The 23,179-nt window shown below is 43.3% G+C and overlaps 1 protein-coding gene across 1 annotated transcript in view; it reads right to left on the minus strand.

Annotated features, from left to right (window-relative positions):
* Positions 1-16,139, minus strand: part of nfatc2a (nuclear factor of activated T cells 2a) — a 161,029-nt gene extending 144,890 nt beyond the window's left edge. The window contains exons 1-3 of the mRNA XM_070895013.1: positions 15,811-16,139; positions 12,444-13,449; positions 1,107-1,269 (exon numbers count right to left, since the gene is read on the minus strand). Of these exons, the coding sequence (XP_070751114.1) occupies positions 1,107-1,269; positions 12,444-13,449; positions 15,811-15,913 (1,272 nt within the window). The 5' untranslated portion in view covers positions 15,914-16,139. The remainder of the gene's footprint in view (positions 1-1,106; positions 1,270-12,443; positions 13,450-15,810) is intronic.
* Positions 16,140-23,179: the final 7,040 nt, after the last annotated feature.

Here is a 23,179-nt window from a genome sequence, read left to right on the forward strand (position 1 = left end):
CACTGTTGCTGAAATCGCGGCCCAGATGTAACTAAATCAGTGTATAACTCGGACATCCATAACTCTAAACTAGACATTACAGGAAAAACCATGCTGGAACTGCAGCATATTGAAAAACATTAACATTTGGTGAGACTTTCCCCAATGGTCCCAATGACGTTATTGAAAATTGCGCTGTGGTGACAACACAATAAATGACCTGCACCAAAATATTCCGCGAGACATAGCAGTGTGGGTAGGAATTCAAATCTGCACAAAACAGACTGCGAGGCATTGGAGCAATTTTCAACTTCAGCCCAAAACTGTCGTGAAGTCGGTGGCTTTGCCCCACTGCTGGCTCGAAGCCTGTGTCGGGAGGCCCGAATCCATTTTCAGGTTCAGGCCTCATCAGCATAATTCAAGCAAGTTGCCGAGTGCTCGATGGGTGTGAGTGGGACAGTTTGGCATACTCGGGGGTGGGAAATCCAATGGCTCTATCGGCAATCTTGGCCCCACAAAATTTCAAGCACTTCTGGGCCTTTGCCCGAATGGCCTCTTTAAGAACCGCTGGTTAGGCTGCTCACCATCTGCTGCAAATGGATGGAGTGTGTATGAAAGGGGTTCTACAACTCGTGTTTCAGGTGGGCATGCTATGCACCCATTTAAAGGCCCATCTGAAAATTGTATTCGGTGAGCCTTGGGGCAGCCAAGGTCCTACCCCTCCCCCAATAGTCAAGTGCTGGACACCCTTTTCTCAGCACAAAATAGGAGCCAGCAAATGAAAATCATGCCCAACTTTTTAAATAAATGAATCCTACTTGTGCTTCAGGAGTCAAGACATCTCTTAGATAAATGCATTACAGGCATACTTAGGACAGAATAAACAGTACAAAACTCTGAATGTCTCTGTGTTACAGGTCTGTGTTACAGAAATAGGCAATTAATTGATTACAATTTACTTAAAATGTGCCCTGGTCGCTCAATGAACTTAATCTTGAGCAAAGAATCATAAAATCATTGGGATAGAGTGTTTGCTTAGACCAGAATTCTGCAGGTGTTATGCCTGGACAAGAAATTCTATGTTCTTAGTACTAAGTAAAACCATCTTTCAGAATTAAATAGATTACCTGGACCACAGGATGACCACCGCTTGGTGCTTTAACTGCTCCCCGACTACCTTCTGTTTCATAGTGTGCCCGATGGTGAGGTTTCGGCTGGACCTCAATCTGCAATTCATATGGTCTTGATAGACTCGGCAGCTGCAACTCCAGAGGAGGGAGAGACGGGATGCTGTAATAAAACAACAAAATAATGGGAAGTATTTTTATAATTACTTGCATCATGTCAAACAAATATATGTTCCAATATTTGGAAAATACATCTGAAGTTGTGCTAAGTTCTTCTTTGAGTATTCACGGACTGATCTTGTCTGTTCCTTTGGCAATATACTCATAAGCCTTCTGCTATGAGGTTCAATCCCATTCTAATTTTCCCAATGGCCCCTAATGGAAGAGTCTTGCCCTTGATTGGTGCTTCCTCCTAACAACCTACAGGAAAGACCTACGTCCCAGCATTCCATGGCACAGGGAACTGGTACATCACAGATCTTGGGCCTCTTACATCACAGGAGGGGGATTGTCTTGTTTTTACAGTTTGAAACCAAAGAGTATAATAGATTTTATTTCTAAAAGATGCAACTAGCTATGGCAGTTACTCGACATTATCCTGCAGCACTCAACATGTCATAATATAGACATAGAATCTAACGGGAGGAAAGAGAGTACTACGTACAGTTTTGGTCTCCTTATTTAAGGAAGGATATACTTGCATTGGAGGCAGCTCAGAGAAGGGTCACTAGGTTGATTCCTGAGATGAAGGGGTTGACTTATAAGGAAAGGTTGAGTAGGTTGGGCCTATACTCATTGGAATTCAGAAGAATGAGAGGTGATCTTATTGAAACATAAAAGATACTGAGGGGGCAGATACAGAGAGGATGGTTCCCCTCATGGGGGAATCTAGAATTAGGGGGCATGGTTTCAGAATAAGGGGTCCCCCATTTAAAACTGAGATGAGGAGGAATTTCTTCTCTCAGAACGTTGTAAATCTGTGGAATTCTCTACCCCAGAGAGCTGTGCAGACTGGGTCATTGAATATATTTAAGGTGGAGAGACAGACAGATTTTTAAATGATAAGGGAGTGTAGGGTTATGGGGAGTGGGCAGAGAAGTGGAACTGAGCCCAAGACCAGATCAGCCATGATCTTATTGAATGGCGGAGCAGGCTCGAGGAGCCAATGGCCTACTCCTGCTTCTATTTCTTATGTTCTTATGTTGGAATTGTAAAAACCTACGTGATGATTTTGCTTATAAAACTAGTCGCTGTTCTGTGGTGTGACTCATGGGTCGCCTGAGAAATGGGGCATGAAGCAGCAGAGTTATCTGGGAAGTGGGGCAGGTGACTGGGGATTGGTGTAGTTGGGCAATGTGGGAGAGAGAAGCGAAATGGAGCAGGGAACAAAGGCCAAGTTGAGGTGAGATGGACTGGGGTTAATTTTCTGTGAACTGACAAATGGGAGCAAGAAAATCCAGTGTGCCAAATTAGTGGGAGGTTGTTGTCACTTTTTTATTTAAAAAAAAATGAAAGTATAAAATTTTCACCCCTACAAAATCTCCATTGACTATTGTCACATCTTCACATTTGTTGGTCGATGATGAAATACGGTATAAAGTAAGAAACTTGTATTCATAGAGCACCTTTTAATGACCTCAGGTCATTCCAAAGCGCTTTACTGCCAATTAAGTACTTTTGAAGTGTAGTCACTGCTGTAATGTCGGGAAACGCGGCAGCCAATTTGCATAGAATATGATATGTAGACATTTAACCATTCGGTCCAGGAAAATGGCCCAATTGTCACACCAGACACAAGAAAAGTTATGAAATAAAGAGAGATAGTTATAAACATAAGAACATAAGAAATACGAACAGGAGTAGGCCAAACGGCCCCTCGAGCCTGCTCCGCCATTCAATAAGATCATGGCTGATCTGATCCTGGACTCAGCTCCACTTCCCTGCCCGCTCCCCATAACCCGTTATCCCCTTATCATTTAAGAAACTGTCTATTTCTGTCTTAAATTTATTCAATTTCCCAGCTTCCACAGCTCTCCGAGGCAGTGAATTCCACAGATTTATAACCCTCAGAGAAGAAATTTATCCTCATCTCTGTTTTAAATGGGCGGCCCCTTATTCTAAGATCATGCCCTCTAGTTCTAGTCTCCCCCATCAGTGGAAACATCCTCTCTGCATCCACCTTGTCAAGCCCCCTCATAATCTTATACGTTTCAATGAGATCACCTCTCATTCTTCGGAATTCCAATGAGTAGAGGCCCCTACTCAACCTTTCCTCATAAGTCAACCCCCTCATCCCCAGAATCAACCTAGTGAACCTTCTCTGAGGTCCTACTAGTGATGAAAATTAAGCTTTGAATCATAAGAATTAATTATATAGGGACTGTGTGAATTGTAATGTCATCTCTCTGTCCAATTTCACATGTGTCAAGCTCACAATATAAAGTAATAGCAAAAAGTCATTGGAATTAACATAGCGATATGCTAAAATTCTATCTGGAACATATGCCTGAAATAAGAACAGAATATCTCATGGGGAAAGTGATGATCAAGAATTCCTACAGTCGTGGATAAGGCCACCATAACTCACAAGCAGCATAATCATATGAAAAAACATCGCCATAACTTCATAACCAGTGTGATTAATAATATAAAAAGACAGGAAGGAGGAAATGCTGTTGAATCCATTCATCTCATCATTCAAATCCTGTTCCCAGATCCACCCGAAACCTATCTCCCTCCTGCATCTGGGTAAAGCACCACTGGGATTTATCAAGCTCTTTAGAATTGATCTACTTTCATAATTATCTGTATGGTCATTTTATAAAACATCAATGCATAACTAACAAAACCAACATGGTTTTCCTAATCCATCAGAATTATTTTATGATTTCCCTGAGTGTGTTGGTTGTGCAATGCATTCTGGATGTCAGATGCTGTACTGCAGAATGGCACAATGCAGATCTGAAACAGGGCCCCACACAGGAAGTTTCTGTTATATGACAGGCTGGAAAGGGCTGACGTCAGATGGACATGAAATATCTTCATATGAAGTGCAGAAAAAATCGTTAGCTGCTACCATGTGCTTCCATTCAGCCAAATACAGAGCAGCACTGCCTGACACTGGGAGCAAGTCACCCACCTCCCCAATCTCTAACCTCCCCACCCCCCCACCATCACCACAAAAGGGGAATTAAGCTAGAATTAGGGGAGGGATACCTAAAGAGACAGAAAATACTTTCATTTGACAAAGGGAGCAACACAGTCTCACAACCTAATGCAGTGTAATCTGTCAGTAAAATAAGATGGCTTCTGTTTGAATTTAATTTACACTGAATTGCTATCTACAGATTATTTCAAAAATATTGCAAAATTTTAACATGTTAGTTTGTATCCTAAAACATAACATATCACAAGATTAGGTCACATTATTCTGATATCCTTGAACTGTGATGTATGTAGTTTGTGCTAGTAATATTGTGGTGGAACAATGATTTGATGTTAAAATATCTCCCATTTTATGTGCATTGTATTGTTACACATCACGTTAAAACAATCTTTTTTGTTGTAATGTTTCCTGTTTTATATTCGCATTTCTCTTTTAAAATTCACTTCTCCATCTACTTCACAATTTGACTCAATGGCAAACAATTCTTGTGGAATATTCTTCAACCAATGCCAGGTCCTGATTTCAACAAACAAAATTATCACCTTGTTAGACCCGATTTCACTTTTTATGAATTACGAGCACTAGGATATTAAACCAGGATATAACATTGTCTCTAACTTGCGATTGTATCTCAACTCCATTTTTTTGTTCTAATTTTTTTAATTATTAATGAAATTATATTGTGCTTTGGAAATATTTTAACTTTGGTTCTGTTCAATAAACAAACAGTTGCTTAAAATAAATGCTGTCTCTAGCACTAAGGGCTAATTTGATTTCATCTTGAAATGTACTGTGAATTTATTGAATATTATCTGCAGCAACAAAACTATTGATCTCAAGAAGAAGCGGTTCCAGAGCAATGCCATTGATACCCAACGAGAAAATTCTCCCATTCTCAGCCATAATATTATAGATAGAATATGCTGACTGCCCATATGCCAAGATCTGCTCACTAAGGTAATGACGTAATGTTAGGGCCAATAGCTTGGCAGAGGATTTGGGGATGTGTGTGAATAGTGAACACAATTGGTGTTAAGGTTAACATTAAGGTTTAAGGTGATTAAGCTTCCTTGCAAGGAGGTAGATGTGGGACACCTCTTTCTGCATTTGTAGATGAATTTCATTCTTATTAATAAGTGGAACTTCTGGAGTCCAATCACAAGTGACACATTTGTAATTACACCTTTGCAATTACCTGTAAAGAATGAGATAACAATTTTCATTTTTATGCATTTTTTTTTTTAAAAAAGACTTGCATTTATATAGTGCCTTTCAAGGCCTCAGAACATTCCAAAGTGCTTTACAGCCAATGAGGTATGTTTGAAGTATAGTCATTGTTGTAATCATTAAATCATAGAATGATACAGCACAGGGGCCCATTTGGCCCATCATGTCTGATATGCCCTTACTATACAGTATAAATGCACACGAGGCCCATGCTTGAGAGATCAGTCTGTGACCTGTCCTTTATTCTGAAGGTGGGTGAAGCTTCCGCTTTTATACCTGAAGGTCCAGGTTAGGAGTGTGTCCCACCTAGTGGTCACTGTTCTCACAGTGTACAACTTAGGTCAGATTATACATGGGTTGCAATGCTGGTTGAATACATGACATCACCTCCCCCCCCAAAGTCTTATTGGGATCACAGGTTGAGTCTCTCTGGTGGTTTACGCTCTCTTGTAGAGCGCCTGAGTTGGGGCTCCGGTTGTTGGGCGCTGGCCTGAGTGTCAGCTGTTTGCGGTGCCTCAGGCCTATCCAGACTGCCCTCAGTGATTGGGCTCTCCTCCCTTTGGTTCCGCTGTTCGGTCACCTGTGGTGGAGTGAACTCGACATCGTGTTCTTCCTCTGCTTCTTCTATGGGGTTGCTGAATCTCCTTTTTGTTTGATCCACGTGTTTGTGGCAGATTTGTCCATTGGTAAGTTTAACTACCAAAATCCTATTTCCCTCTTTGGCAATCATAGTGCCTGCGAGCCATTTGGGATCATTTACATCAATACATCGCGCCCTCGCATTCCTGTCATGGTAGTCATATTGTGACTGCTCGCGACAATTTCTTTCATGGTGGGGTGTATAAGGGATAACCGGGTTTTGAGCGTCGTTTTCATTAGCAGCTCTGCGGGTGGAACCCCTGTGAGCGAGTGTGGTTGGGATCTATAGGCCAACAGGAGGCGTGATAAGCGGGTTTGTAGGGAACCCCCTTGGATTCTGAGCATCCCCTGTTTGATTATCTGCACTGCTCGTTCTGCCTGGCCGTTTGAGGCCGGCTTGAACGGTGCCGTTCTGACATGGTTAATTCCATTGCCTGCCATGAAGTCCTGGAATTCAGTGCTTGTGAAGCACGGGCCATTGTCGCTGACCAAGATGTCCGGTAGACCATGGGCGGCGAACATTGCCCGTAGACTTTCTACCGTGGTAGAGGCTGTGATTGAATTTAAAATGACACACTCGATCCATTTGGAGTAGGCGACTACTACAACCAAAAACATTTTTCCCATGAAAGGACCTGTGTCGTCCACATGGATGCGTGACCAAGGCTTGGCGGGCCATGGCCAGGGGCTAAGGGAGGCTTCCCTGGGCGCATTGCCCAGCTGGGCACACGTGTTGCACCTGCGAACACAAAGTTCCAGATCTGCGTCTATCCCTGGCCAGCAAATGTGTGACCTGGCAATTGCCTTCATCGTGACAATGCCCGGGTGCTCATTGTGGAGTTCTCGGATGAACACCTCTCTGCCCATCTGGGGCATGACTAAGCGGTTTCCCCACAGTAGGCAATCAGCCTGAATCAAGAGATCATCCCTGCGCCTGTGAAATGGTTTAAAATCCTCAGGGCATGCCCCGTACGTGGCTGCCCAGTCCCCATTCAGGACACATTTCTTGACTAGAGACAATAGTGGGTCTCTATTTGTCCAGACTTTAATCTGACGGGCTGTCACGGGTGAGCCTTCGCTTCCGAAAGCTTCAACAACCAAGACCATCTCAGCAGCATGCTCGGTAGCCCCCTCAGTGGTGGCTAGTGGGAGCCTGCTGAGTGCATCGGCACAGTTTTCGGTGCCCGGTCTGTGCTGAATTGTATAGTCATAGATGGCTAACGTGAGTGCCCACCTCTGTATGCAGGCCGATGCGTTTGAATTTATGGCCTTGTTGTCGGCTAAAAGGGACATTAGGGGTTTGTGATCTGTCTCCAGTTCAAATTTCCTGCCAAACAGGTACTGGTGCATTTTCTTTACAGCATATACACATGCGAGCGCCTCCTTTTCTACCATCCCATAACCCCTTTCTGCCTGGGACAGACTCCTGGAGGCATAAGCTACTGGCTGTAACTGACCCTTGACATTGATATGCTGCAACACACACCCGACACCATAGGACGACGCATCACACGTTAACACAAGTTTCTTACATGGGTCATATAGCGTTAACAGATTGTTGGAACATAACAAATTGCGTGCTCTATTAAAAGCCCTTTCCTGGCTGTCCCCCCCAGACCCATTCACGACCTTTACGTAGGAGCACGTGTAGCGGCTCTAGCAGCGTGCTCAATTTGGCAAGAAAGTTACCAAAATAGTTCAGGAGCCCCAGGAACGAACGCAGCTCCGTCGTGTTACGGGGTCTGGGTGCTCTCTGGATCGCTACCGTCTTACACGCAGTAGGGCTGATCCCGTCTGCTGCTACCCTCATCCCCAGGAATTCTACCTCTGGAGCTAGGAAGACGCACTTCGCCTTTTTCAGCCGCAGCCCTACCCAGTCCAGTCTGCATAGCACCTCCTCCAGGTTATGGAGGTGTTCTTCAGTATCATAACCCGTGATGAGGATGTCGTCCTGAAAAACCACTGTCCCTGGAATCGACTTGAGGAGGCTTTTCATATTTCATTGGAAGATTGCGGCGGCCGAGCGAATCCCGAACGGATATCTGTTGTACTCAAACAATCCCTTGTGTGTCGTGATGGTGGTCAGCTTCTTCGACTCACTCGCCAGCTCCTGGGTCATGTAAGCTGAGGTCAGGTTCAATTTTGAAAAAGGTTTGCCACCGGATAGCGTCGCAAAGAGGTCCTCTGCTCTCGGTAGCGGGTACTGGTCTTGGAGTGACACCCGATTGATGGTGGCCTTGTAATCACCACATATCCTGACCGACCCATCCGCCTTGAGCACCGGCACGATCGGGCTCGCCCAGTTATTGAATTCGACTGACGAGATGATGCCTTCCCTCAGCAGGCGGTCCAATTCGCCTTCTATCTTTTCCCGCATCACGTATGGCACCACTCTGGCCTTGTGGTGTACTGGCCTGGCGTCCGGGTTTATGTGAATCACTACCTTGGCCCCCATGAAAGTGCCGATGCCGGGTTGAAATAATGAGTCAAATTTGTCAAGGATCTGTGAGCATGATACTCGCTCCACAGAGGAAATTGCATTGACATCGTCCCATTTCCAGTTCATGACAGCAAGCCAACTCCTCCCCAGTAGTGTTGGACCGTCCCCTGGGACAATCCAGAGTGGCAACCTGTTCTCCAAATCTTTGTGGGTCACGACTACCGTGGCGCTGCCTAGCACCGGAATGATCTCCTTTGTGCAAGTTCGTAGATGTGCGTCAATCGGCGATAATTTTGGCCTCCTGGCCTTGGACGCCCACAACTTTTCAAACTGTTTGATACCCATCAGGGACTGGCTGGCCCCCGTGTCTAGCTCCATTGATACTGGGATGCCATTGAGGAGCACTTTCATCATTATTGGTGGCGTCCTGATGTATGAAGTATATACGTGCTCCACATGAACTCGCTGAACTTCAGCTTCCAGCGATTTCCCCCAGCATTCACTTCTGCAATTTCTGCAGGTATTTTCTCATCTCTGCAAACTCTGGCTGAGTGTGTGCCTCCATGCCTCCAACATGAGCTATTGTTTGAAACAAAAGGTCCCTTGCCAGTTGATCGTCCCTGACTGCCCCTGTTATTGTCCATGAGTGCACTATTAACAGGTGTTGATGGCCCCATTACTGGCCGCATTGTCCCTTGCAATGGCGTGAATCGCCGTTCAGCTTGCCATTGTGTCTGTCGAACTCCCCCTCTGGGTTCGACTACATGTTGGGGCATGCCTGACTGCCCTTGTCTGCCTGGAGAACTGTGTGCTGCTTTAACAATGTTGAATCTCTGTCCCAACCATTCCTTAACACAGTACCTCTCGTCTGTTCTGCTAGTGGCCATGCTCGCGTGGTTTAAATCCCAGTTTCTTGTCGCCATTGAAACGTCCTTACTACACAGTATAAATGCACACGAGGCCCATGCTTGAGAGAAGGTCAGTCTGTGACCTGTCCTTTATTCCTTAGCACTCAAGTGATGAAGGTGGGTGGAGCTTCCCCTTTTATACCTGAAGGTCCAGGTTAGGAGTATCCCCCACCTAGTGGTCATTGTTCTCACAGTTACAACTTAGGTCAGATTAGACATGGGTTACAATGCTGGTTGAATACATTACAATGTCTGTGCCGGCTCTTTGGTAGAGCTATCCGATTCGTCCCACTCCCCTGCTCTTTCCACATAGCCCTGTAATAGTTATCCCTTTGGAAAGTTACTATTGAATCTGCTTCCACCATCCTTTAAGTCAGTGCATTCCAGATCACAACAATTCACTGCATAAAAATGTTTTCCTCATGTTGCCTTGGTTCTTTTGTCAATCTTCTTAAATCTGTGTCCTCTGGTTACTAATCCTCTGCCACTGGAAACAATTTCTCCTTATTTATTCTATCAAAACCATTCATGAAATCTTTCTTAACCTTCTTTGCTCTAAGGCAAACAAACCCAGCTTCTCCTGTCTATCCACATAACTGAAGTCCCTCAACCCTGGTAACATTTGAGTAAATCTAACTTGCGCCCTCTCTAAGGTCTTGACATCATTCCTAAAGTATGGTACCCAGAATTGAACACAATACTCCAGCTGAGGCCTAACCAGTGTAGGAAATGTAGGAAACACGGCAGCCAATGTGTGCACAGCAAGCTCCCACAAACAGCAATGATATAAAATGACCAGATAATCTGTTTTAGGTGTTGGGTGAGAGATAAACCTTGGCCAGGCCACCAGTAGAACTCCCCTGCTCTTTTTTGAATAATGCCATGAGATCTTTTACGTCCATCTGAGGGGGCAGACAGGGCCTCAAAGTAACACCTCTTCTGAAAGACGGCATCTCCGACAGTGCAGCACTCCCTCCATACTGCACTGGAGTGTCAGCCAAGTTTATGTGGTCACAAATCTGGAATGGGATTTGAGCCTATGACCTTCTGACTCAGAGGTGAGAATGCTACCACTGAACCTCGCTGATAAATGTTATGGTCCCCACAAAGCCAAGCTTTGCAATCCTCTAACACAACTGCATGGATATTTTTGACGAGTCATCACTCCAAGAAATTGGGGGACAGTTTTCAAACAAAATGCAACACATAGTTGTGCATTTCTCACTGGAAATCTATATCTACGTCACTTTCAGTGCTCTCATGAACTTTGTGCATTTCCACAATTTGAATAAATACTGATGCAAAAATCACAGGTACAAGCTATTGGTTTCCTTCAATAGGTGGGAAGGGGAGGGGCAGGAGATGAAAGTCATTAGCAATTTGTAGAAGTTTTGCTGAATTGGAAAATTCAAAAATTTTCAAAGGTTTAAAGATTGAGGTAGAACTAGCCACTGAAGTTGAAGAGCAACAGCTTGGTAACCGAATTAATATATTTGTTTTTTTTTTAAATCAGGAAAACACTTTGCCATATTCACTATGGCAGCAGAAGCAACAGAAAGGAAAATACTGCACAATGAAGTGCTGCATGGTAGGAATATTTTTTAACTAGCTCAGTGTCCCTGTACTCTATCCTTCCCGCCTTCCAAGAAAATCCTTCCATTTTAAATCTAGCATTTGATAAAAATCACAAATACGGAATTCCAAAAGGGTCATATCTTTATTTAATCTGCAAACTCTCTTATGGAGTTGCAAGTAATAGATGATCTGCAAACGTCAATGAAATGTGCAATCAAAATACCTTTGGGAATCTTAAACCTTTAGATAGTTGTTTCATTTCCCACCTAACCACTTGTCAACCCTTTGGATAACTGTAAGAAAAGATGAGTTCCCGTTCTATCTTTTTGTTCAGTATCTGATTGCTATCCAAGTCTTGGCTTGTCATACTGGAGTACTGGAGTCATATGTCTGATCTGGAGTTAGTGAGTAACTCTGACTGTGAGCTGGTGCTCCAAGCACAACACAGAACTGCTCGTAGTACATTGGATATCTGGAATTATTGGTTAGCCAAAGTATTAGCTCTTGTCGTTCATAAGCCAAAAACTCTGTTCAATTCATTTTTGTGTGCTGAGTTGAAGAAGTGTAAAATGGAATCAAAAGGTTATTTTATAATCTAATGACAGACTCACAGCATTCATTACAAAGTTCAGTTAAAAATTCTGACTTTTCTAGTTGTACTTTAAATGAACTGTTTTACTTGATTGACATTGTTTTGGGTAGAATTAGCACTATTTAAACATTTTACCACCAACAATCAGGATAATAAAAAAATATGATAATTTTCACCAATAACTACAGACTAGTACTCCTGCTACTATATCAAGGTTGGGATTTTTTAAATTAGCAGGCTGAATTGACTGCAGCTTTACATTATTGCCCGCCAATCTGTTGCCATCACCTAGTACTGCTGGATGATGTGTGGTCGAGTGACTGACATGATCAGTTCACTGTCATGGTAAAGACCTGGAGGAGACCAGCTGGCTAGTACTTTTATTGTATCTCTTACTCACTGGTATAGACTAGGAAAAGAAAACTGATATTAGGTTTAGTAAGTCCTTCCTTTCATTAGTCTATCTGGGTATGTGAGCATGGTATTAATTCATGTTTGAATGGTAATACTCCCCCCCGCCCCTCCCCCACCTCCACCCCAATCTCCATTTTAAATTACTGGCATTATTCTTCAATTTGCTGAGATTTAAGAAAGGCTATCAATAAAGATTTTAATTTTTGTCACATTCACTAATTGAATTAGTGTATGGACTTAAGGGCTATTATTATAGGTTCAAAGAGTAGATCAATAGAAATCTTACACAAATGTTAGGGCTTTAGTTGGAATCTACGTTAAATAATCCTTTCTGTTTGAATTTTGAAGTCAGGATGAAATATGAAACAAGACTCACCTGCAGAGAGGTTTGGGTTTTGTCCAATGAAAAGGATGAGGGGGCATCAGAAAAACTGGGTCAACGCTATAAACATCTTTCTTCACATCCTGACAGGGACCTGCAAACTCGGCAAAATTCAGCGTAGAAAAGCTCGGAAGTTTTTCACCTTTACCCATGTTAGCTTTAAGGGAGGAAGGTGGAGTAAGATCCATGATCCGAGCCTTTATTGGAAGCATTTCATTTAAGTCATTGTTGGAATCTGTGGTGAGAGTGCTCATTGCATCAGCAAGGCTTGCGGAATTTGAAAATTGGTGCAAATTGGGTTCATCTCTTGCAATAACTCTCGGTGAAGCCTGTGGAGAAGGAGTTCTTGAGCGGTCGCAGGAATATCTCCTCTTTCCACAAGGCGATGACGACCTTGAGGAAGGTCGAGGGGTTGGGGATGGTGACCTTGCACCCTGCCAATTTTCAATGTGAGTCGATGGGGAGTTGACAGGAGATGTTCTTGGAGAATGGTGAGCACCCTGACCGTGATATTCTTCCGAGCCATTCTTTGGTGAGACACATGGAGATGTTAATGGAGATGTCTGAGGGGAGATGCCATAATGGGACTCGTGAGACACAAAGGAATTCCAACTTGTGGACGAGGCACTACTGGCTGGACTGAGTGGGTCTCTGTATACAATGCTTTCAGGACCTGGTACAGGCAAAGTAACTCTAGGAACTGTAGTGGGAGAATGATAGGTTTGCTCTCCACAGCTGATTGGATGTGGAGTAATATGAAACAATCCAGGTGATGGCGTGATTTCGATTCTTGGGCTTTCTACTCCAGATGGCACAGGGGGCTTTGCAGTTTCCAGGTAGTATTTGAACTCACTGTTGTCCATTTGGCCATATTCACTCATGTGTGCAGATGCCATGGAACTACATGACTGAGATCCATAGTGGGACACATCCATAGTTGGATAACCAATCCCAGGAGGAGGAATAATGCCTTTGTGAGAAGCAGCAACATTTTCTGCCTCTGAAAGAAAGGAACACAGTGTTATTATTTTGCAAGCTTATAAATTTGTAAAAGATTGTAAAGGATAGTGGCGTTCATAATTTGCTAACTTTCAAATAGCACCCTGATATTCTCAAGCCTGTCTTAGATATTTGAACAAAAAATAAACTGGAAAAAAACCCTCAAAGGAAAGTTGCACGAATTCGGATTCTGAAAATATAAGGGGAGCTGAAAAGAAAGTTCATAAGGAAGGAGGCGGATATGTTTTAGCTTTGAGCTGCTGAGCTAACTTATACCTATCCTTCATCCGAATAAGTTTCAAAACACGCTATATTGGACAATCTGATGGTACTTTTGATGATCAATATGGAAACCTTTCATTTTTGACTGGATTCCTCTAGTTTATAGAAATATGTTTCTTTTTAACTAAAATACATGGAAAACAATAGAAGGAAAAAAAGAATATCCAATTGATTTGCTGTCTTATTCTACAATCTTCACCTTCTCGTTTATGATATTATGTGTGATTATTCTGCATTCTTTATATGCATCTCATTCACTGATGAATCATATAATATTGTTGTTATTGTATCCCTCTGTTGACAATGTAATCATATATATCTCATTATGTTTTTTTTTTAAAAAGAATGCCTAACAATTGCTCCATTTGGCCTCAGCTGGACACTGCATACATGTGGCATTGGCTGTAGACAGGATTAGGTCATGATGCTCATACAGTTAAATATTCTTCCAGTTGTTTGATGTCTAGGCTCACACATTAAGAATGATCACCTAGGGACAATATGCCTGGCACCCAGGGAAGTGTAACTCAGCATAACTCAGTGCTGAGAATAGGAGAATATTGGAGGGCAGGAGAAACACATTATTCCTAAGTATATTACAGTGATAGTCATGTCTTTCTGTTACGATACCACATAACAAAATAAGGATAAGTTTTGGCTCCCATAGATTACAGTCATTTCCACTAGTTTTATAGCTAGCAATAATACATTTTTGCGAACATTTTGATAACTAGTGTTAGTTCTTATTTTATATTTTTGTCAAATACAGTTACAAATAAGCAAAACATGTTGTAGTAGAATTAATGTAATATCTGAACGTGAAATCTTGTTTCTAATAGACAATATAGTCGGAAGCCATATTTGAACTGAAATCCACTCTGCTCTTTAAAGTTGATACGCGAGACTTCAGATTTAATTACTCCATAACAAGCAACAACTGTTGACACTTTCTTTAAACTTCACTTTCCCATATTTCCAGGCATTGTTTAATTATATCTCAGTAATATTTCCCATGGTTTGTGCTTCATTCTGGAAGTTGGTCAATCGCAGAAAACCTACGTGTTACTGAAAGTGTGGGGACAGCAGTTACAGAAGAGCACACTCTACTGCCTACCTTTACATCTGCTGAATGCAAATTTAAGAATATAAAATATGGAGCACAAAGTGGACATACAGTCCACGGGTTACATGCTTACTCTCACTAACTTAATCTCCTAAGGGAAGCAACTAACCTTAATTTTAAAAACTCTTCCCTGGCCTGATGACAACAGAGTAAAAAAACCTCTGCAACATGAACCTAATATCATTCAACCCGGAACCATTCCATTCTACAACTGGCATTTCAGATCTAAAACTGTTCAGTTTGCCAAGTTTAATTTTCAGATTCACTTCTGCTTGGACCAGACCTCAACAGGCAGCCGGTGAAATGAGCAAACCCAAGAGAAAATCACCATGTGCCAGCTCCAATCTCAAACTTGGGTTTGTAACTGAACTGTTCCCAGAAGTGAAAATCAATGCTGCTGACCACTATGTAATCGCTATAGCTACCCTCGCTGTTCAGCCTATACCCATCAGTGAGGAACTGTGCTAAACAAGACAGTACATTTCGAAAGGAGTATTTCATCAAAAATGGCAATACATGTCTGCCACAGTGCATTGTGAGGCACAGCCCCACATCCACATTAGGAACCATTTTTACTCAGTGTGATACTCGGCTAGAGTTGATTTACTTTATCTGGGAGCCACAGCTTGGCATAAATAAGTTGTGAGCACCTGCACTATGTTTTTTGGGTCAGTAGGATTCCTTAGTATGATTAAACACCTAATACTAAATAGTCTAATCAATGTGTGGTACACACTAAAGTTTGTTTCTGTAAAAACTATAAGAAATGTTTTTTTACGAGTCTATAATCGACTTTCAAAAGCCCCTTCTTAAACAAATAGGTCAGATACACACATGCCTCGTCTTACTTTTACAGTCACGCTCTTCTCATATCAGACATTGGAACTGCGAAACTTAATTCTTCAAAGATGATGCTGTCTTTTTTACTATGACAAAAAATAAATATTGCTTACAAACCTTTTGTGCCAAAGTCTTCATCGTGGCTACTTTCAAAAAGTACCGAAAAGTCAAATTCCTCTGATTCGACCCGCTGGTCTGGTTCATTGTAAATGAAGCTCATCAGTCACCACTTGTTAGACTTCTAAAACCTTGATTTATAACACGGAGCTTTCACAGAGCAAAAGTTGCACTGTACTTGCCCCCACTCCAGGAAAATGAAGCAGGTGGCTTTTTAAAACATCAGATTCTTTGTCAAAGTATGGGCCCAACAGCCAATGGAGAACTAGCTGGCTATAACCCCCAAACACTACTACAAGTGCTTGGCAAATTTCAGCTGCAAGTCTTTCCCTGGGTTGCTCGATGACACCACTCTCGACTTGACAAGTTCAATAATAGCTGCTTCCTGTTGCAGTTACAACGTGCAGAAAACAGGCGTGTCCTTTGAACTCAGGCACCCAACTCACTTAGTCAACGTTGGTGGAACACGCCTCCTAATGACAGACAGCAGCAGGGGCTCAACTTAAAAATAAATAATGGAAACACTAGATATTTAATAAAGAGTTTCCACATTTGAGCTTGCAAGTTGTATTGTGTAGATTTTGTTATGTCGGGAAAGGAACACATAATAAATAGGCATAATTACACACTCAAAATACATATAGGTGAAACTTTAATAAAATAACACTTGCTTTTCAGCAACCACTGTAAGCCATTAACTCCATCTAAATATAACACTGTCAGTTCCGGTTAAGACATTTTCTTGTTTGCTACACATATGTATTGAAGACAATTTGTTTGAAGCTAACATATACAATTATAGCACTGGTGTGTAATGCACCACTATATTGTTCTTAAGCATTGAACTACAGACTAACGTACCCTCTGTAATGTACCCTCTGGTTGACATTGTCGAATGTGTTTTTTGTAGGAAAAGAGAGTACTTTCCTATCTGAACAACATAGAACCCCATATTATTGTGATGATCTGTAATTTGGGCTGTAGATATAGTAAAATGCATCATCTTAAAAAGAATCACCTAAAAGGATTCAGTTAATAAAAAATAAATATAATGGATTTGAATAAAGGCTGAATTTTCAGTTTGCATTCATTGAACCACAATATAAAAGGCAAAGCGGGAAATTTTCCCTAGATACTTTAGACGCTACAGAGCCTCTGAAGAAGCTAAGGTGGGGTCTTGAGGTGCAACGTTGGTTTAGCCTGCGTTTAGTGCAAGACGTCATCTTGGTAAAGGAGTTGTAGCGTGCACTAGCAGCCTGGAGGATTGTGAAGGGGCTGATTGCCACTTAAATTGTCTGCTAGCACTCACTAAAAAGGCTGCAAGACATTTTGGTGGGCCTCTCCGAACAGCAACCAGCTAAACAGGTACAAATATGTCGTAGCTGCGTATATCGAGTGCTACTTAAAGGCATACTTGCTGCTGGAGGTTTGAAGAGGAGTTTGGAAAAACACGGGAGATTTTATGGGACAGTTTGTCAAGACTTCACCAACACTATACCAACATTTATTCTGAAAATTAACTGAGGACGTCACCTAAAAGAAGTCACTCGGGGAAAAAGAGTGCTTGGTCATGGGCATCTTGCTAGGAGTCCCCCTTGGTTTGGACGAGGAAAGGAAGGAGGATGGCACCAGGCAGAGCAGCACCAGCTGCTGCAGGAAAGAGTGAGAGGAGGGCAAGGTGGACTCCTCCCCCCTCATCTGCGGGTACAAGACTTTCCTCCTCCTCTGCACCTTCCCCACCAGGAACCCCCAGTGCTGCGCCCGAGAACCTGTGCACTCTCTCCCTTGGTCCCTGAACCATCCCGAAACGTGCCACTGTGTGTCAGCCAGCACACTCCACACCTTCAGTGGATGTGGGTGCGTGGACCCTACATATACTAATCAGCATTTGAGTGCTAAACCTACAAGTGTTTCAGTACCTCCAGACAAGTTCAAATTATAGTAATCAGCAATTAGGACCAAAATTGCGAGCTAAATCCAGACTTTCAGAAAAGCGTGTCTTATTAATATAGCACCCACTTAGCGCCTGTTTTCACCCTTTCACTAAAATAATCTCCAAAGTATATCTGATAACTGCCTGACTTTATCTACCAGTTATTTATAAAGACAATTAACCCATCGACTCAATATTGTAAATGATGTAAAATCCTATCAATATGGAATGTTTCTATGATGACTTGCTCTGGTGCCATAGGCTAATGTGATGTGGGCTTAGTCTTGTAATTCTACATATGGTGAGTTCTCATTTAAACTCTCCAGTCAGGGAGAGACCAGGTGTTTTCCATGGAGACAGACATAACATAGAAGGATAAATCTGTGTGGGCCACTCTTACAACTTAGCTGATTGCTGGGAGCTATTAGCAGAGGCCTGTCGAGAAGGTTGCCTGCCTGTAAATTCAGCTGGGAAATAGTGCGTGCTGTGAGAGACCTAACAAAAGAGAATAGTAAACTCCCTCACAAGCTGACTCCATTAACAAATATCTTGTCCATCAGCTATCAACAACAGTTACATACCAACCAAAGCAGCCACCTTACTCAAACAGTCCACATGATCTTCCAGGCCTCAAGGAGCACCCATTGGCAGTTTTGAAAGTGACCACTAGCGTTTTCCAGTGACCAATGATTTACTGTCACTCTAATGCCATACACACAGTTTACCCCAGAGAGTAGAAGGCTCTTGATGAAGGTATCCCCGTGCTGAAGAATTTCATTTAATTTAATATTTTTCACAAACATTTTGTTGGGGGCCACAATCGCAAAGCATTGTTCTGCTCAAATATCATCATCCTCACAAATGTTACAGCTTACCACACCATGGAGTGATGGGATGTGGGTCCATGCCTGAGGTTTTCTACCTGGTCAGCTCCTGATATTAACGCTACTACTCTGGGCAGCAACATTATAGGCACATTAGCTAATTGTCGAGAAATGTTATTTTCATCAGAAACTAAACCAGTTTGTGGAACGTTGCTCTTCACAGACCACTTCAACTGAGATCATAAGGGTCAATTGATTCTTCCTAGACTCATTGGGGAGAATGTGGTATGTCCTTTGCCCATTTTTGACATAAAATAGGTGCAACGTATACCAATTCCTGGACTCAATGGCCTGTGCCTGATATGTGATGTGGTCGCTGCCATATTGGAAGCAGCGCAGATCCAATTTAAATATCCAAAGAAAGGACCTGCACATGTTGCAGGACCCTTCTGCTATATTGAGCAAAAAGCGTAGGACCTTGCACTGTGTGAGCTTTGATAGGTTTATTTGTTTCTGCAGTGGCCGAACCAGTGGTCCTTAAAGGGACCACTAGAGGCCGCCAAAAAAGCACAAGGGTACATTTTTAAAACCTACCTGAAAGTGGAATCAGGAGGGGCAGGACCATGCTCAGTCCCCTCCCAATCACCTATTCTTCCCCTCAGGCTTACCAAATGCCACCGTCCGACTGGGATGATTTTGCTCCTCCTTGAACTGCCTCTTGGACCACGACTCGTGCCCACAGTACACTGGTACCTCCTGATGGTGGAGGAGGACCAATATCGCATAGTCCTCTCGACCGTCAGTGTAAATGTGGCATCTATTGCTGCTGCTTGGTTTTCGCTTGGAAATGGGTGCAAACGAACTACCAGACATTAAGTCAGGATGATTCATTTTGACAATAGCATGAAATGGTATCTAGGGACTGTTATGTATGCAATAAAGGTTCAAATTGAGTATTGTTTAACTAAGCAAGGTACAATTTTGGCTCTGCTTTATTTAGGCCCAAAGTGCCTGACTCTCAAAGTGGCTGGCCTTTTATACCTGAGCAGCACCATGTGCATGCTACTCAGTGGTCTCCAACAATGACGCCATATGGTGGCCACAAACAGAATGTACATACATGACAATAGCCACCTCTGAGATCTTATCACAGTCTTTCACAGGTTGAGACGTCCGGTGCTTTGCGCTCCCGGGTTGACCGTCTCAGTTCGATTCCAGGCTTGGGTGAGTGTGCGGGGTCTGTTGTGGCTGATGGCTGGATGACTGACTTGTTGGGGGTGTCAGTGGCCATGTCAGGAATTGCAAGTCCATTTTTATTGAACAGGTCCGTGATGGAAATTGCGGGTTCACTGATGACCCTCGAGTCCACTGAAGGCTGCTGTTGGTTAGTTGGTCGGCGATGGTTTCTTTGTCCAACTGTTTGGCTCGTCTGTGTGCCTTAGCTTTGTTTGATCCATGTGTTTCCTGCAAGATTGCCCATTCTTGAGCTTAATAGTGAATACTCTGTTGTCTCCTTGGTCATGATTGTACCAGCGATCCATTTGGGACCCTGGCCATAGTTCAACACATATACAGGATCATTAACTGAAATCTCGCGTGACACAGTTGTGCGATCGTGGTACCCCTGTTGACTTTGTCTTCTGTATTCAACGTGATTATTTAAATCCGGGTGTACCAGAGATAGCTTGGTCTTTTCATCATGAGTTCAGCAGGCGACACCCCTGTGAGTGTGTGGGGTCTTGTCCTTTAACTCAGCAGTATGCAGGACAAGCAGGTCTGCAGTGAACCTTGGGTTACTCTCCTCATGCTTTGCTTGATAATTTGTACTGCACGTTCAGCTTGCCCATTGGACGCAGGCTTGAATGGTGCTGACCTTACATGTTTTATGCCATTAAGTTTCACAAACTACTGAAATTCCTGACTGGTGAAGCACGACCCATTGTCGCTCATCACTATGTCAGGCAGACCATGTGTCGCAATCATGACATTGAGATACTCTATGGTTGCCGTAGATGTGCTGGATGACATGATTATGCATTCTATCCACTTTGAATAAACGTCCACCACCACTAAAAACATCTTGCCCAGGAAGGAACCTGCAAAATCTACATGAATCCTGGACCAAGGTTTGGATGGCCATGACCACAGACTCAGCGGCGATTCCACTGGTGCTTTGCTGAGCTGCATGCAGGTGTTGCGCTGATGCATGCATGCTTCCAGCTCAGAATCAATTCCTGGCAACCATACATGGGACCTGGCAATGGCCTTCATCATCACTATACCCGGATGTGTGCTGCATAACTCATGCACGAACTTCTCTCTCCCTTTCTTGGGCATTACAATGCGATTGCCCCACAATATGCAATCTGCTTGAATAGACAGTTTGTCTTTGCGACGAATGGACAGTTTGGCCTCCTCGCACATTTGCTTAGGTAGAACATAAGAACATAAAAACGTAAGAACATAAGAATTAGGAACAGGAGTAGGCCATCTAGCCTCTCGAGCCTGCTCCGCCATTCAACAAGATCATGGCTGATCTGGCCGTGGACTCAGTTCCACTTACCCGCCCTCTCCCCGTAACCCTTAATTCAATTATTGGTTAAAAATCTATCTATCTGTGACTTGAATACATTCAATGAGCTAGCCTCAACTGCTTCCTTGGGCAGAGAATTCCACAGATTCACAACCCGCTGGGAGAAGAAATTCCTTCTCAACTCGGTTTTAAATTGGCTCCCCCGTATTTTGAGGCTGTGCCCCCTAGTTCTAGTCTCCCCTACCAGTGGAAACAACCTCTCTGCCTCTATCTTGTCTATCCCTTTCATTATTTTAAATGTTTCTATAAGATCACCCCTCATCCTTCTGAACTCCAACGAGTAAAGACCCAGTCTACTCAATCTATCATCATAAGGTAACCTCCTCATCTCCGGAATCAGCCTAGTGAATCGTCTATGTACCCCCTCTAAAGCCAGTATATCCTTCCTTAAGTAAGGTGACCAAAACTGCACGCAGTACTCCAGGTGCGGCCTTACCAATACCCTATACAATTGCAGCAGGACCTCCCTGCTTTTGTACTCCATCCCTCTCGCAATGAAGGCCAACATTCCATTCGCCTTCCTGATTACCTGCTGCACCTGCAAACTAACTTTTTGGGATTCATGCACAAGGACCCCCCAGGTCCCTCTGCACCTCAGCATGTTGTAATTTCTCCCCATTCAAATAATATTCCCTTTTACTGTTTTTTTTCCCCCAAGGTGGATGACCTCACACTTTCCGACATTGTATTCCATCTGCCGAACCTTAGCCCATTCGTTTAACCTATCTAAATCTCTTTGCAGCCTCTCTGTGTCCTCTACACAACCCGCTTTCCCACTAATCTTAGTGTCATCTGCAAATTTTGTTACACTACACTCTGTCCCCTCTTCCAGGTCATCTATGTATATTGTAAACAGTTGTGGTCCCAGCACCGATCCCTGTGGCACACCACTAACCACCGATTTCCAACTCGAAAAGGACCCATTTATCCCGACTCTCTGCTTTCTGTTCGCCAGCCAATTCTCTATCTATGCTAATACATTTCCTCTGACTCCGCGTACCTCTATCTTCTGCAGTAACCTTTTGTGTGGCAGGTATGGCAGACCAATCCCCTTTGAGGATGCAACCCTTTACCATCGATAAAATCGGGTCCTGGCTAGTCCAAGTCTTAACTTGTTGAGCCATGATAGAGATTCCTTCACTTTCAAAAGCATCCAAGATTAACATTAGATCTGCCGGTTGTGGCGTTTCCACTTCCGGTGTGGCCAACGACAACCGGCTCAAAGCATCGGCACAATTCGCCATGCCAAATCTGTGGCAAATGACAATCATAGGCAGATAATGTCAGCGCCCACCTTTGGATGCGGGATGAAATGTTGGTATTGATACCTTTGCTCTTGGAAAACAATGAAATGAGCGGCTTGTGATCGGTCTCTAATTTGAACCTCAGATTGAACAGATATTGATGCATCTTTTTAACACCGCACACACATGCTAAAGCTTCTTTTCCTACCATGCTGTCGGCTCTTTCCGCTTTAGACAAACTTTTGGATGCATATGCGACAGGTTGAAGTTTCCCCGACTCATTGGCTTATTGGAGTACACAACCAATTCCATGTGACGATGCATCACAGGCCAAAACTAAACGTTTACATGGGTCATAATGTACCAGCAGTTGTTTGAGCAAAGCAGATTGGTGGTTTTCTCGAAAGCTCTGTCTTGCGATGCGCCCCACACCCAGTTGTCGCCTTTTCTCAATAGCATGTGCAGTGGTTCTAGTAAGGTGCTCACTTTAGGTAGGAAGTTACCAAAGTAGTTGAGTAGACCCAGGAATGGACGCAGCTCTGTCACATTCTGCGGCTTGGGTGCATTCTTGATGGCCTTGGATTTCACATTAGCAGGTCTGATGCCATCAGCGGCGATTTTCCTCCCGAGGAATTCAACCTCCAGTGCCAAGAAGATGCACTTCGAGCATTTCAGTCCGAGTCCCACTCTATCCAAAAGCAGTAGAATCTCTTCCAGGTTGTTCAGATGTTCTTTGGAGTCACGACCGGTGATCAGGATGTCATCTTGGAATACG

This window comes from Pristiophorus japonicus, chromosome 12 (assembly GCF_044704955.1).
Source record: "Pristiophorus japonicus isolate sPriJap1 chromosome 12, sPriJap1.hap1, whole genome shotgun sequence".
NCBI lineage: Eukaryota > Metazoa > Chordata > Chondrichthyes > Pristiophoridae > Pristiophorus > Pristiophorus japonicus.